This window comes from Phyllobates terribilis, unplaced genomic scaffold, assembly GCF_046119375.1.
Source record: "Phyllobates terribilis strain yellow unplaced genomic scaffold, ASM4611937v1 Scaffold_3__8_contigs__length_932513732, whole genome shotgun sequence".
Classification (NCBI taxonomy): Eukaryota; Metazoa; Chordata; class Amphibia; order Anura; family Dendrobatidae; genus Phyllobates; species Phyllobates terribilis.
The window spans coordinates 708,781,837-708,799,453 of record NW_027362763.1 but is presented as its reverse complement, the minus strand read 5'-3'; the positions used below and the strand labels follow the sequence as shown (position 1 = coordinate 708,799,453).

The window sequence follows — 17,617 nt, the reverse complement described above, 5'->3', positions numbered from 1 at the left end:
GTGGTACTGCAGCTCAGTTCATGATGATTGGGGTTCCACTGCAATACTATAGAGCAGCAGTTGCATCTCAATAATCTCATACTAGCCCTCCACACATAATGCTATCATTTAAAGGGGTGGTCTGAAACCAAAGTTGAATTTCATAGTACATGTCTCAAGTAATAATCTAATCACTTTACTAATATACGTCAATTAAAGGTTCTCACTTTTCTCTATCTTCCTACTTTTTCTACTTCCGTCTCAATGACATTTTGATTGAGAATCCTCAGTGCACGCTGGGTACTCAAATGGGACATCATGCTGGGCCTGCAGTCACTTCCACAGCTGCTTTCCTCACCCGGAAATAAAGCGTCATCAGTGACGTCCCTTTTCTGGGCAGTGACATCTGTTTTGGGGACTGGGCTGGTCTCTGATCTCCCTTCTTGCTGCATTCTCTAATTTTGAATGCGCATTGACAGTGCGCTCCCTTACAGGATTGAACCTGGCAAGGGAGCGCACTGTCACTGCACATTCAAAAGAATAAGAATTGACATCCAGTTCATGCTTAGTAGAGCAGGGACTAGCCTAGGCCCTGAAACAGATGTCACTGATGATGCTTCATTTCAGGGTGGGTAAAGCAACTGGGGCAGTGACCACCACTGGCCATCATTTTGCTGAATTCAGAGAGCCTGGAAGAGGGTTAAAGAAAAATCTAAGACTTATCTCTTCCCTATATCTCTCCAGACACCAACCAGTTCTCCAATCGGAACCTCTTATGTCTTTTTGGCCTCATGGGCTGCCATTCTCTATGTTAGGTAGGGCCACACCACCATATATTCTGTCATCTGAGAAAATTGTCCCACTTATGCTAATCACAGTTTGATCAGACGGTGATCCAATTTTCTTGGATGTTGAGACTAAGGAGAAAACAATTCTTAATTTTCTCCATTCTGTCAGCCCGTGAAATTTTTTTCATGGACCCAAAGACATTAGTGACTGAGTGCAATCCGATAATCAGATACATCTCGTGCATGCTGCGATCTCTCTCCTCCGATGGACTTGGTCCGAGTAAAAAAATCGGACTTGTACCCCATAGAATGCCATAGGGATGAGTGCCATCTGTGAAAACGACGGAAAGCACTCGTCTGATTTTTACCATAATCTTGCACGTGGTGATGTGAGACTTAGTGAAGAACAGCAGCTCTAGTGGCTCAAAAACAGAAGAAGACAGAAAAAAGAGGAGCCAATTCGAGAACCAGTGGCCGCAGAGGAGGTATGAGTAGGGCTGAGGAGGGGGGAGTGTAAGAGGTTTTTGGGTTTGGTTTTTTTTCATCTCCTTCCCTGAAGATTCAATGCAAATGGAATTCATTAAGCGTGTACCAAAATTTCCAGCTGATTATGAGTAAATCGTCTGAATTTTCCCCATCTTTAGTGTTTATGCTAAGCTCCAATCTTGTGGTTCTGTTCCCAGGATTGTCCCAGCAAAATCAGGACTGTTGGCAAGTATGGGAATAGAATAGAAAATCTTCTTTACCAGAGATTGATGTTATGTTTGAAAACTAAGACATCTAGTAGAAAACCATGACCGATGACCGACAGAGCCACTGACTACCACGACTTATCACTGTCATTTCGCAGGTTGGCCGTGGATCCCTCTCGTGATGTTTATCTGCCTGTACTGCTACGCTCAGGTGGGAATTGAATGGAATCTGTTCCTGTACCCAAAAAACAAATTCAAGTTTCCTCTCTGTTCAAGACAAATGTCAGACAAGTGAAGACTCCACACCACAAATTACACAGAGATCACTGGATCTTCAGTACGACCAGAGATAGACTCAAGCATCAGTATTGTACTGATGTACAGCCTTCATTGATTTTTCTTATTTTTCATAATAAAATTGTTTCCTTTTTTACTATTCTTGTTTCTTCTGGATTGGTCTATGCTTTTTCTTTGTACATTGCATTTTTTTTTACTGTTTTTCACAAATACCTTAAAGGGAAACTGTCAGGTTGGATAACACTATTAACCTGCAGATTTAGGGTTAGAAAGGTACCTTTATTCCTCCCGGGAGCTGCCGGCTTTCAGTCTAAGGGCGCAGTCAGATGACCGTATAACACGGACGAGGATCGCATTGCACTGCTCGGACTGGTCGGCGGCTCTACTGACCCGAGAGTGACAGCTTCATAGAAATACATGCTGTCATGCTCAGGTCAGAAGAGCCGCCGGCCAGTCCGAGCATTGCGTCTGTGTTATACGGCCGTCTGACTGCGCCCTAACAGGCATGTCGACACATCTACAGTCATCGCTCACAGCGCTGAAAAAGGCAGCTGTAAGAACACCCTGGCACTGACTGACAGCCGCTCTCTACTTTCTGCTGCAGTGATGATTTCCTGACACAAGGACATGTGACCACTGCAGCCAACCACCGGCAGCTGGAAGTAGAGACCGACTGGGTACTCTAGAGCACTGGAACAGGAGCAACTGGTGAGCATGCCTTTGTTTAATTCTTTTTGTACACCAGTTGGCGCTGTTTTAACATCCTGGTGGGCTGGTGCCAATGTCTTTGGTAGGCCACGTTCACACATTCAGTATTTGGTCAGTATTTTACATCAGTATTTTTAATCCAAAATCAGGAATGGAACAATCAGAGGAAAAGTATAATAGAAACACATCACCACTTCTGCATTTGGCTTACAAATACTGATGTAAAATACTGAAAGTGGCCATCAGATAACATATACAGTACAGACCAAAAGTTTGGACACACTTCATCTAAAGATTTTTCTGTATTTTCATGACTTTGAAAATTGTACATTCACACGGAAGGCATCAAAACTATGAATTAACACATGTGGAATTATATACTTACCAAAAAAGTGTGAAACAACTGAAAATATGTCTTATATTCTAGGTTCTTCAAAGTAGCCACCTTTTGCTTTGATGACTGCTTTGCACACTCTTGGCATTCTCTTGATGAGCTTCAAGAGGTAGTGACCGGAAATGGTCTTCCAACAATCTTGAAGGCGTTCCCAGAGATGCTTAGCACTTGTTGGCCCTTTTGCCTTCACTCTGCGGTCCAGCTCACCCCAAACCATCTCGATTGGGTTCAGGTCTGGTGACTGTGGAGGCCAGGTCATCTGGCATAGCACCCCATCACTCTTCATGGTCATTGTCCTGTTGAAAAATAAATGATGGTCCAACTAAACGCAAACCGGATGGAATAGCATGCCGCTGCAAGATGCTGTGGTAGCCATGCTGGTTCAGTATGCCTTCAATTTTGAATAAATCCCCAACAGTGTCACCAGCAAAGTACCCTCACACCTCCTCCTCCATGCTTCACGGTGGGAACCAGGCATGTAGAGTCCATCTATTCACCTTTTCTGCGTCGCACAAAGACACGGTGGTTGGAACCAAAGATCTCAAATTTGGACTCATCAGACCAAAGCACAGATTTCCACTGGTCTAATGTCCATTCCTTGTGTTCTTTAGCCCAAACAAGTCTCTTCTGCTTGTTGCCTGTCCTTAGCAGTGGTTTCCTAGCAGCTATTTTACCATGAAGGCCTGCTGCACAAAGTCTCCTCTTAACAGTTGTTGTAGAGATGTGTCCGCTGCTAGAACTGTGTGGCATTGACCTGGTCTCTAATCTGAGCTGCGGTTAACCTGAGATTTCTGAGGCTGGTGACTCGGATAAACTTATCCTCAGAAGCAGAGGTGACTCTTGGTCTTCATTTCCTGGGGCGGTCCTCATGTGAGCCAGTTTCTTTGTAGTGCTTGATGGTTTTTGCAACTGCACTTGGGGACACTTTCAAAGTTTGCCCAATTTTTCGGACTGACTGACCTTCATTTCTTAAAGTAATGATGGCCACTCGTTTTTCTTTACTTAGCTGCTTTTTTCTTGCCATAGTACAAATTCTAACAGTCTATTCAGTAGGACTATCAGCTGTGTATCCACCAGACTTCAGCACAACACAACTGATGGTCCCAACCCCATTTATAAGGCAAGAAATCCCACTTATTAAACCTGACAGGGCACACCTGTGAAGTGAAAACCATTTCCGGTGACTACCTCTTGAAGCTCATCAAGAGAATGCCAAGAGTGTGCAAAGCAGTCATCAAAGCAAAAGGTGGCTACTTTGAAGAACCTAGAATATAAGACATATTTTCAGTTATTTCACACTTTTTTGTTAAATATATAATTCCACATGTGTTAATTCATAGTTTTGATGCCTTCAGTGTGAATGTACAATTTTCATAGTCATGAAATTACAGAAAAATCTTTAAATGAGAAGGTGTGTCCAAACTTTTGGTCTGTACTGTAGCTGTATTAGAAAAACTCTTAGTTACAGAATATTACACAAAGTTTACCATCCGAACCATGCAAACTATTACAAGTATCATCAAAATGCCTCTTCTGTAAAATATTTTCCAAAAAAAGCAATTCATCCATTATTAAATTTATCTAGAAACTGAAAACCGGCGCAGGAAACATTCACTTTGGTGATAAAAGGCATTAATATAATGTGCTCATCCCTGACATTTACATACATTTACTCAATAAAAACAATTTATTTATTTAAAAGTAGATTTTCCATGAAGCCGCCGCTGGCGACCTTGTAATTAGCAGATAACGTTCTCCAGGCACAGGCAAATCCAGCTGATAATGGATAAAACTTGTAATATAAATGTAGCTTTTATGTAAAGAGAAGTAGAGGAGGGTTTTTTTCACCCTAAACCTGAACTGACTTATGTAAAATTTATTTAACCCATCCTAGTTCATCGATTCCAGATGAGTCACTTCTGCTGCATTAGTCTTATGGAAAAACAAGTTGGCTTCCTTCCAAAAACAGCACCACAGAGCTCCATGCAAGTGAATAATGATCAGCTGCAATACCACTGACTACCTGCAGACAGATGCAGCGCTGTTTTTCTAATCAAATAAAACCTATTTATGTATTGTAGAACAAATCCATGCCCTTTACCGTCCTGCACCCAAAATGCACAGTAAGGCTAAGTTCACACAAAAAAAATTTCATTCAGAAAAAAGACTTTAAAAGTCTCCTCATCTGACATGCTTAACACGTCACTCTCCACAAGGAGAAATGTTACCAATAGATACCGGTCTGACGCCTCTCACCCAGCCAAACCAGAACTCACACTTTGCACTGACGAGGGGCAGTACCCCGAAACACAGTGTCTGCAAATTGAGTTTCTGGTTTGGCTTTTATCCTAAGTCATGTGATAAGGCTCGTTAAAGGGTCACTATTGACTTTTAGGATTGCTACTTCCTGTAGGGGGCACTAGAGTTCTAGTTCTCTTCCTCTCTGAAGAGACAATTTGCATCCAGAAAAAATGGATGATTTTTCATCAGTATTGTCGTCTGTGTGCTATCTGTATGTCCTTCTCTTTAAATCTTTATGGCATCCACTTTATATCAAAAGTTCATAAAATTTACAAGTCCGAATACAGTTTCCTGGGTTAATAGCTGCAAAGTATCCATAAAAATCAGATGCAATAAAGATGTTGCACATGGGATCTGATATTAATTTGCACTGAAAGCTGAAAAATCCAGCTAAAGTCCAAAAAAGTGCATTTTATTTTCCAAGGTACATGAAGCAAAAATTAAATTTGTGTGTTCACAAAAAAGAGAATGCAAGCATCTTTCGGCGCGTTTCGAGCGGCAAGCGCTCTTTGTCAAGATACCATCCAAGTGAACTTACAAGATTTAAAAATCTGTGACTTTAATTTGCGCACCCATAGACTTGAATAGGCAAGTAAGCGAGCTTCAGAAAGAAATCTATGGACTCCCTTCATATAATACTGTGTAACTTGTATTTACTAGAGTTAAAGGGGTTGTTCCTGTTCAGTAATTGTTGACCCCCGGCTGCAGTTTATTATGAAGAAACGCCTATTAATTACTCTGTAAAGCAAAAATTGTAATAGACAAAAAAAAAGCAGAAGTGACTCGCCGATGGACCTGGGGAAGATGAGTACACTTATGATAGAGTTACAACTCACTCGGGAACATAGGTAACAAAATAAAAACTGCAACTGACCCTGCCGGCTCCTGTACAGACTAGATTTCCTTTCCCACAGTCCCTAATGGTTCCTGCATGAGCAGAGATAGCCCTAACCACAGACTAGAAGATGGCAGCTCAGACCTATGCTGCCTGAAAGGGTGTGGAGCACTTCATGTTTCTCATAAAGAACTGGAGGGCGGAGCAGAGTGCAAATTACCCACTGAAGGGAAAGTGTGCTAAAAAAAGGAAAGATCCTAGAGTGAGAAAAGTAAACCACAAAATAAAAAGTATATATAGAATGTAGGTGCAGAGTAAAGAACAGAAACAGCAAAGACAAAAACCCTAGCTGGTCTTTCACTGAATTGCTTCAAGCTACCGCTGAATGGCTGAGCATCCACAAGAGACTATCACCAGCAGGAAATGCCTGCAGATGGAAAGAATATAAAGCCGCACCCAGAAGGTGATAGGGCAGAAAAATATAAACACCTGTGCTATGCTAAACAAACTGCTGCCAGAATAACAGAACCTAAATACCCGGAGAACAGAGGCTCGGCGGACAGAGCAGCCCACCACAAAACACAGGCTCAAGGGTTCGAACCCAGGACCATGACAAGTACAATGTGGTTTGTTTCTTTATAATAACCTGCAGTCGAGGACCAACATTTACTGAAAGTGAACAACCCCTTTAAGTAAAACGATTGGCAAGGCCTTGGTCTGGCGGTCACGTCAGTACTCCTGGTCCGAATACCATGGGCACTATGAACTTCCTACTACCTACCGGCATGCTGTACACCTTATCTGATTAGTCGGCCCCTGTGACATCATGACGTGGGTAGTAACCCCATGGTGCCAACTGATCAGAAGAGGTTCCCAAGAAGTCGACGGGTAGTAATTCAGTACTGATGTGATCGCTGTGCCAGGGTGCTGAAAAACGTTTTGTTCAGTTCTACTATATCCATATCTAGTGTCTTGCAGACCTGGCGCTTACACCGTGCCACGGTGCTATATATTAACGCTAAGTTGAATTTCTAATTTATTTTACTGTCGCTAGGGAAATATACATTTTGTGGGGAAATATCTAATTGCATAATATAATCTTTACAGCTGAAATTTCGATAATTTATTTGTAAAATTCGTGGTTGATTTCTTTATGGAACCATTAATCACAATGAAAGTTATTTTAGATGGAGGCTCCATGTATTGCAGTATCTAATGAAAATGGTGTTCTCCTACGAAGTCCACCCACAAGGTGAACATCTAGGAAGAACAAGGTGGAAGTTTCGCAGGGCCTTCAGCAGACTCCCGGCTGCAATGACAACCCATTTGTTCTCCACAATCGCAATCACAATGAGCAGCCCATGGAAGCTGGTGCACATGCGTATCAACGGTCACACTGTTTCAATGCTGCTGTCAGAGATTGACAGTGACATTTAAATAGTTAACATGCTCCAACAAAGTTCGCTCCTGCCGCTGCTATTTCGGCCAGATGCCCACTTTGTAACATAATGAGCATCTGCCTGGTATAGTGTAGGCTCAGTTTCTGAGCCCGCTCTATTCACCCGATGTGACCACATGCCGTACATTTACGAGATGTGGTCTTCAGAGTATTAGAAAATTAAAGTAAACGTGCAAAGTTCCACTGAATACCAGGCCTAATACTAGATTCATAATTCCTGTTGTTTTAGAGCAACCACATGGATATACTGTATGTTGCAATAGACAGGCTTTTATGACGCGCCCCCTGGGCCGTGGGGTACTCGGTAGCCGGGCCAGTCGCTGCTGGGGATGTCACGGTGGCAGTGACCTGGTCTGTGACCCAGGGCGGTCAATTAAAGGAAAAGTAAAAGGGGAATAAAGTTTTTAGAGATAATGTTTGTGACGCCACCTGTGGTATGCGGCTATATGGGGCCGCCGCTGGAGCTGATGATGACGCAGCAGAGTTGGTTCAGCTCTCCACAGGTAGAGCTAAGCTCCAGGGCAGTATATGAGGGATTGTGGAGGTAGATGTTGTTGGTGATGTGTAGTGCAAGGCAGGTGATGAAGCAGCAATTATTCAAGGACACAGTGGGCTGCAATCTTCAGGTTTTACTCACAGTTGTTAAGTTCCTCAGGTTACACTTTCCGGATTATAACCGCCCACGTCGTCCTGTATCCTCCGGGGTAGTGATCCAGCAAACTCTCAGGTATCTCAGGAGCACTTGGACGGGACCCCGTTCTATGTACCTCTCCAGGTCGTCTCACTGCGCTGGCTCTCACCTTCCTGCCCTGCGCCTCACACCCAGTGTCCCAAGCCAGTGGCCTCGGGCCATGTCGGGCGACGTGCAGTCCCCTGGACCCTATGTGGCCACCTTTTCAGCAATGTAATTGTGGGTTTTGGCTGGAACGCCTTGAAAATGCTGCAGCTTCCGGTTGGCTAGCTGAGCCTGGTTGTTCGCCACTAGTTTGAAGCCAGTCCCCTTCTGCGGCCTGATCCTTCCACGTTAGTGTGAAATTGGGCGCACAGGTGGCTTTCTGCACTCAGCGTGATCCTGGAATCCCTTCTGTCTCTGGAGCCTTTCCCTCTGCTCCCGTCTCCTCTCCGCCTCCTGGGCCTCTCTCACTAGGCCCGACTCCTCTCTCTCCACTGAACTCCTGCTCCAAGCACTGGAGCCAGGAGCGTAGACCCTTCTGCACTGCTCTCCTCAGCAGGACTGGACCCTTCTAGATGTTTCTCTCTGTCTTTTATACCCTTTCTGTCTGTGCTCCCCTGATCTACTTCCTCCACCCACCTCATCTACCTAGTTCCACCCTCCAGCTAGGGACCAGGGACTGTGCTCTTCCTTAGGAGCAATCCATACTGAAGTGGAGTGTATTGGATGTGGGTGTGTGGGTGCCGGGTAGTACTCCTTACCTGAGAGTGGGGTACCACACCTCTGGGTGAGATGCAGACCTCTGTGGCTACTGGACCTGCAGGGGTGCCACACTTTCACCCTATTGACTGAAATAGAAGTTGTTTTCTGCTCATGCTTAGATCTGGGAAAAGGTCATTGTGAAGGGAGGAGGTGAGCTGTGACATCTATTGTGAATGGTGCATCCTGTGTTATCTACTGTATATAGAGGTGTCATCAGTCATTGTACAGGAGGAGGAGGTGAGCTGTGACATCACCTATTGTGAATGGTGGATCCTGTTTTATCTACTGTTTATAGAGGTGTTATCAATCATTGTACAGGAGGAAGAGGAGGTGAGCTGTGATATCACCTATTGTGAATGGTAGATTCTGTGTTAACTGTATATAGAGGTGTTACCAGTCATTGTACAGGAGGAGGAGGTGAGCTGTAACATCACCTATTGTGAATGGTGGATCCTGTGTTATGAGTCATTGTACAGGAGGAGGAGGTGAGCTGTGATATCACCTATTGTGAATGATGGATCCTATGTTATATACTGTATATAGAGGTGTTATCGGTCATTGTGCAGGAGGAGGAGGTAAGCTGTGACATCACCTATTGTGAATGGTGGATCCTATGTTATCTACTGTATATAGAGGTGTTATAAGTCATTGTACAGGAGGAGGAGGTGGATCCTGTGTTATCGACTGTATATAGATGTGTTACCAGTCATTGTACAGGAGGAGGTGGTGAGCTGTGACATCACCTATTATGAATGGTGGATCCTGTGTTAATCTACTGTATATAGAGGTGTTATCAGTCATTGTACAGGAGGAGGTGGTGAGCTGTGACATCACCTATTGTGAGTGGTGGATTCTGTGTTATCTACTGTATATAGAGGTGTTATCAGTCATTGTACAGGAGGAGGAGGTGAGCTGTGACATCACCTATTATGAGTGGTGGATCCTGTGTTATCTATTGTATATAGAGGTGTTATCTGTCATTGTACAGGAGGAGGAGGTGAGCTGTTACATCACCTATTGTGAATGGTGGATCCTGTGTTATCTACTGTATATAGAGGTGTTATCAGTCATTGTAGAGGAGGAGGTGAGTTGTGACATCACCTATTGTGAATGGTGGATCCGGTGTTATCTACTGTATATAGAAGTGTTATCAGTCATTGTACAGGAGGAGGAGGTGAGCTGTGACATCACCTATTATGAGTGGTGGATCCTGCGTTATCTATTGTATATAGAGGTGTTATCTGTCATTGTACAGGAGGAGGAGGTGAGCTGTGATATCACCTATTGTGAATGGTGGATCCTGTGTTATCTACTGTATATAGAGGTGTTATCAATCATTGTAGAGGAGGAGGTGAGTTGTGACATCACCTATTGTGAATGGTGGATCCGGTGTTATCTACTGTATATAGAAGTGTTATCAGTCATTGTACAGGAGGAGGAGGTGAGCTGTGACATCACCTATTATGAGTGGTGGATCCTGCGTTATCTATTGTATATAGAGGTGTTATCTGTCATTGTACAGGAGGAGGAGGTGAGCTGTTACATCACCTATTGTGACAAGTTGATCCTGCTTTATCTTCTGTATTTTGGGGTGTTACTTTTCAGAGTAATTCTTGCTGTGATTGTAATGAGATTGCTGTAGAATGCCATCTGTACAGAACAGGAATTATGAGTTTAACAATTGGCCTAGTGACCAGTGTGTAAGTTGCAAGATTTCAGATTTTTTTTTACATTTTAGACTGTCACATAAAATTAAAAACAAAAACCTTAACAATAAAAAAAGTACATTTAACATAAAACAACAGGTCTTTTTCTGATTACACCTTTCCTTTAAAAAAAATGTCTACAAACGTCTTGGTTCCAGATATCACAGGACATGTATTCACTGTACTAATATATATTTAGCCAAAACTCTGCATACAAATGTGATGACATGTTGAAATTGAATGTCTAGATAATGTCACATTTTATCGTATTACACTGAACTGCGTCCTTCAGATGTTTCGCTGTTGTCATGAACACATATATTAATCCCTCAAGCTCTTGCGGATCTGTTTCTGTGCACAATACACTCCGAGAAGCGTGAATGGTTCGGCTTCTGGTGACACCAGGTTCTCTGAAATGGCAGGTAATGCAGAATGCTGATAATATTATAAATAACAAATAATAATATTAACATTTCTAAGCAAAGCAATTGTAATCCTAACTGGGAAAAGATTTAATAAAGTAGTATAAATCTTCCCTATTGTATACCGTCAGTAAGGCCCCCTTCACACGTCTGTGTTCCCGGTACATATGGCGTCCGTTTTCACACGTATCGGACACACGTACATGCACATCCATTATGATCTATGGGGCTGCGCACATGTCCGTGTTTTCACACAGTCCATCTGTCCGTGTGAACCACGAGACGTTGGATCACATGGACCCATACAAGTCTCCGAACACCGATAAAATCTATGTGCCGTCTGTGTGACACGTACCGGAATAGCATGTAGAATAGAAATTACAGAATTTTAACTGATATGCAAAGATAATAGATAGATAGATAGATAGATAGATAATAGATAATAGATAGATAGAGGGATAGATAGATGGATAGATAGATAGAATAATGATCGATAGATAGATAGCTTATTTTGCTTTCTATTAGGCCACATAAATATATAAATGAAAACAAAATGACGTGGAATCCCCTCTATTTTTTTAAACCAGCAAAGGTAAAGCAGACAGCTGTGAGCTGATATTATCAAGCTGAGAATGTCCATGGTTATTAGGCACTTCCCAGCGTATCACATTACATGCTCCACTTCTGGTACTTTGCCTTCACTTTTCCCGATTGCTCTGGTGCCGTGGCAATCGGAGTAATGGTTTTTGGGGTTGATGTGAGCTGTGAATTGTCCAAAAACACACCTGACATCAAGACCTGGGGTTAGTAATGGAGAGGGGTCTATCAGACACCCCCATTACTAACCCATTACTAAATAAAAATGCACAGAAAAAATATTTTAATGAAATAAAGACTCCCCGACACTTTCCCTCTTTCACCACTGTATTCAAAACGGAAAAAAATCTCACGCAGGTCCGCCGTAGTCTACCGAATCTGACATAGCCCAGCGAGTCCAACAAACAAAAACTTTTGAGCCTCATTCTAACGCTCCATAGCCTTTACCTACAGCCACTTTAGAGTTCCGCTTCACAGGACGAGACCCGACGACTCTGAACAGCGGCAACGTCAGTAACATTACCGCTCTTCACAGTCGCTGGGTCACACAGAGGGCAGCTCCCTGCGAAGCGGGACCCTAAAATGGCTGTAGCCAAAGGCTATGGAGCGTCAGAACGAGGCTCCATAATCTTTGTTCGTTGGACTCTCTGGACTACATCAGATTCGGTGGACCAGCGTGGGATTTTTTTTCCTTTCTGAATGAGTGGTGAATGAGGGAAAGTGTCTGGGAGTCTTTACTTCTTTAAAGTATTTTTTTGTGTGTGTCTTTTTTTTATTACTGATAGACGCCTCTCCATTACTAACACTACGGTTTAATGCCAGCTGTGTTTTTGGACAATTTTCAGCTGACTTCAACTCCAACTACCATTACCCCGATTGCCAAAGCACCAGGGTAATAAGGAAGAGCCAAGGCAAAGTGCCAGAATTGGAGCATCTAACGTGATGCTCAACTTCTGGTGTGGCTGGAAGGGACCAATAACCATGGACCTTCCCAGCCCGATAATATAAGCCCGCAGCTGTATGCTTTGTTAATTATTTATGTGGCTTAATAGAAAGCACTAGAAGCTATTTAACTATTTATCTATCTATTATCTTTGCACATCAGTTAAAAATCTGTAATTTCTATTCTGTATTCTATTCCGGCACATGTCACACGGACGGCACAGGGATGTCACACAGATTGTACACACGTACAGTACAGACCAAAAGTTTGGACACACCTTATTTAAAGATTTTTCTGTATTTTCATGACTATGAAAATTGTACATTCACACTGAAGGCATCAAAATTATGAATTAACACATGTGGAATTATATACTTAACAAAAAAGTGTGAAACAACTGAAAATATGTCTTATATTCTAGATTCTTCAAAGTAGCCACCTTTTGCTTTGATGACTGCTTTGCACACTCTTGGCATTCTCTTGATGAGCTTCAAGAGGTAGTCACCGGAAATGGTTTTCACTTCACAGGTGTGCCCTGTCAGGTTTATTAAGCGGGATTTCTTGCCTTATAAATGGGGTTGGGACCATCAGTTGTGTTGTGCAGAAGTCTGGTGGATACACAGAAAAAAACAAGGTTACAATGGGCTAAGGAAAAGCATTCATGAACTGTGGATGACTGGATGAAAGTCATATTCAGTGATGAATCGCGAATCTGCATTGGGCAAGGTGATGATGCTGGAACTTTTGTTTGGTGCCGTTCCAATGAGATTTATAAAGATGACTGCATGAAGAGAACATGCAAATTTCCACAGTCATTGATGATATGGGGCTGCATGTCAGGTAAAGGCACTGGGGAGATGGCTGTCATTACATCTTCAATAAATGCCCAAGTTTACATTGATATTTTGGACAGTTTTCTTATCCCATCAATTGAAAGGATGTTTGGGGATGATGACATCATTTTTCAAGATGATAATGCATCCTGCCATAGAGCAAAAACTGTGAAAACATTCCTTGAAAGAAGACACATAAGGTCAATGTCATGGCCTGCAAATAGTCCGGATCTCAATCCAATTGAAAATCTTTGGTGGAAGTTGAAGAAAATGGTCTATGACAAGGCTCCAACCTGCAAAGCTGATCTGGCAACAGCAATCAGAGAAAGTTGGAGCCAGATTCATGAACAGTACTGTTTGTCACTCATTAAGTCCATGCTTCAGAGACTGCAAGCTGTTATTAAAGCCAGAGGTGGTGCAACAAAATACTAGTGATGTACTGGAGTGTTCTTTTGTGTGTTTGTTTTTCATGATTCCATAATTTTTTCCTTAGAATTGAGTGATTCCAATTTTTTTCCCTCTGCTTGGTCTGAAAAAAATTACCCTTACTGAGTACCACATTTTTTATCTTGATTTCATTCAGTGTTTCTTAAAGCCCTAAAGTTGCCATTTGAAATGACTTTAGTTTTGTGCCATGTCTGTGATCTGCTTTTTTTCAACAACATTAAGCAACTGAATAAACATCCTCCGAGCCTGGGGATTCCATAATTTTTGCCAGGGGTTGTACAATATTCCGAGCACAAGAACCAAGATAATTGATTGCTCGGCCTAACACTACGGAGCAGATATAGAGCTGTTACTTTTCATTTTCAGTATTAATGGTGAAAGTATAGTGTGACTTGGCAGCGGGAAGCAGCGGCATTTCCATGGATAGATGTCTTCTAGAGATGAAGAGTCATTATTGCACCATTAATCAACTCTAGCTGCAGTCTAAAGATACCATTTACCATATGACAACTTCAGAAATATTTGATGTCGTAAAGGAAAGAAGCAAAAAGCAGTTTCATGAACTAAACCTAAGTGATATCTAGAATAACCCTACAGATTGAGTTAAGGGATATTATATAGGATCAGGTTGGCACAAGGTAACTATTGAGTTGAGTCTTAAGTCTATGTTCACACAAAGGTTTTTTTAGGAGGACCTTGAAGTAGATCCACTTCAAAAAAACACTTCAAAAGTCTAGTGAATACGCTATCTATTCATTTCAATGTCAAATCTTATTTGCGAGTATTTTTGTGAAATCTTTTCAAAGCAGGAATTTCAAAAAGCTGAACAAACTCTTTAAGGTGCACATGGAGTCATTTAGACGCAAGTTTGTCCAAGACCGCCACTTCAAGAAAACGCCAGCGGTCAATTTTTCTGAGGCGGATTAACCGTCATCCTTGTGGCGGCTCCACCTGTAGTCACTTTTGCTCTACGCTGTTAAATATAGAGAGCAGCCGCTAGAATAATGTGCATGTCACTTTTTTTTAACAGCTCCAGGGTTTCCGAAGAAGTGACACCGGACTGATCATGTGCACAGCAATGTCGTTTTTACATTTCTGTGCATTATGTTAATTTTATGGAACACTTTTGCGGCTCTTTCTCAGACAGATTCCGCCTGAAAAAGATGCCATGTGCACAGACCCCAAGAAAAAAAAAACAAGCTTTAAAAACTGCTGCAAACCTTCAAATACATCAGGACATCTGAACACACATTTTGCACTCGTTCAGTCAAGCGTACAATTCGCACACTGACAAATGTAGCTCAGTTATGGTGTTCAGATGACAGTATCAAAAATCGTAGCATGCACTATTCTCTTCCGAGTCTCAGATCAATGTGATCTCACACAGATCATCCATGTGTCATCCAATTTTTATGGATAAATTTCCATTATTAACCTAGAACCTGTATTTGATCATGTACATTTTTGAATATAGAGATCTAAAAACGGATCAAACATGGATGTGGTGCAGAAGTACAAAACTGACAAACCCATCATAATATGGATGAAAATCTTTCGAGTTTTCTGGATGAAAATTGTACTGTTTTTCATACAATTGTCTGATGCTGGCCACAGCCAGATTTGACATGGATTTTAAAATGAATTCTGCTCATAAATCAAATAACATCCTGCATGACGTGCATTAAGGTTTCCACAATTTTATTCTAATCCATGTCATATATTTGACATCCCTATGGAAATAAGTAGTATGTCTCAGGTTCCACTAAGAAAAGCTGAGAATTGGCACCATTGAATGACAATGAGACTAGTCATTGTGTGGGTCTACCACTAGACCAGAGTTCACATTACCATCACTATTAGGTCACGGTCACACGTTCAATATTTGGTCAGTATTTTACATCAGTATTTGCAAAAACGGCTAGATAAGGTCCCATAGAATGCCAGTGGCAAAGAGGTAACACTATTGCTAGTGAAGGAAACAGCTCAGTTAAACATGTAGTGTAGATACATCCCTGAGGATTTTTTGACGAAACGCGCGTTGAGGTAGAGGGCCGCTTGCATACCCAGCCCAGAAGCCATTACAACACCCAGGTATCTACACTACATGTTTAACTGAGCTGTTTCCTTCACTAGCAATAGTGTTACATCAGTGTTTGTAAGCCAAAACCAGGAGTGGGTGAAAAATGCAGAAGTGGTGACGTGTTTCTATTATACTTTTCCTTTGATTGCCCCATTCCTGGTTTTGGCTTACAAATACTGATGTAAAAAACTCACCAAATACTGAACGTGTGAACATGGCCTTAGCTAATGTAAGTGTGAGTAGTTGGAATCTTTGATCACTGCTTAGCAGAAAAGCCCATTGGATTTTTGTATTACAAATAAGATAACTTTTTGGTCTTTATTTACTGCAGGATTTAACCTACCATTATTAGAACGTTATAAGTACTAACATGTTTTTATATTTCCATTTTTGTAAATTTGTTATTTTCATTATTATTACTGTATGTTTTGTTTTAATTGTGTTTGTCAGTAGTGTGTGTTATATACCTGCCATGTGTTTTTTCCTGATCGGAGGATGAGATCACACTGACTGCTTTTAAAGGTGATGGTTAGGAATGAGTGGACCCTTGGCATTTTGGATTCTGCTACACGACCCGAACTTTATTCCAAAGTTCAGTTCGGGTACCAGAACTGTACCCAAGCGTAAAACAGAACCCGGACCCCTTTGAAAACAACACTCTGTCTGCAATGGACTTCCCCCGGAACCCCGACCATTGCAACTGACATCCGGGAGAAGTCCGTGTTTGGTGTCTAGCACCAAACACTAACTGTCCGGTACGAACCCTGAAATATTAAGTTCGGCTTTGCTCATCTCTAGTGATGTTATGTTTTTTTCAAACAGCAATGAATAAGGAAGTTTTACTTCTGAAAAGCATCAGGATTTGAGGATCTGCATTCAGTGGTTTTATATTTACAAAAAGAGAAAAAAAACCAAAGAAATCACTCTCTCACAAGCCATAAAACTTAGATTTTATTTATAAATCATACTAAAATGTTTAAGGGTATAAAAACTTGTCCCTAATCTGCCTTAAATATTATTATAGCGATAAACACTTTCATGTATTCACTTAGTAACACCCTGCGGTGCCATCATTCATAGGGTGGAAAAGGACAATTTGTACTCATAGCACAAGTCCCCCCAACATGTTTCATGATATTTATGGTGTCATCAGGGGATGGGACACTAGCAAAGATGCGAAACGCGTCAGTATTTGGGGGTCTGCATTCAGTGGTTTTAGCAGGTAAGGAATAAAGGTACAATAACCACAGAGTTTTCTCAAGAAGGGCGGAATGCCGGCTTTTCTCTTACTTATATTGACATACTATTGAGCACGCTGGATTAAGCCATTAGAGGTGTAGTGAACTGTTGGTTTTCTTATGTTGGATTTACTTGGTAAATTAGGTTACTTGTATTTATTTCATTGCATTTTTTTTTACCTGCATTTTTGACTGTGTTTTTGTCTCTTTTTGTTATGTCATACTTTAAATAAAGCCGCTTTGCCATTGATACTTCTTTGGCTTTGTTAAGCCTTTATTGATATAGTCATGTGTGGTTTAAATGCGTTTTAGTGCATTTCCACTAAAAATACTTGCGCGTTCGTTACCTGTGAATTTTTCGCATGTAATCCAACAACTTTCCTACTGTAATCCAGCAGCACGGTGGCTCAGTGGTTAGCACTGTAGCCTTGCAGCACTGAGGTCCTGGGTTCAGATCCCACCA

General features: G+C 41.8%; 1 protein-coding gene across 3 annotated transcripts in view; it reads left to right on the top strand.

Annotated features, from left to right (window-relative positions):
* Positions 1–1,895, top strand: part of HHAT (hedgehog acyltransferase) — a 411,417-nt gene extending 409,522 nt beyond the window's left edge. For all 3 annotated transcript variants that reach the window (XM_073671998.1, XM_073671996.1, XM_073671997.1), the window contains one exon: positions 1,618–1,895. In XM_073671998.1, coding sequence (XP_073528099.1) covers positions 1,618–1,754 — 137 coding nt within the window. In that variant the 3' untranslated portion in view covers positions 1,755–1,895. The remainder of the gene's footprint in view (positions 1–1,617) is intronic.
* The last annotated feature ends 15,722 nt before the right edge of the window (positions 1,896–17,617 follow it).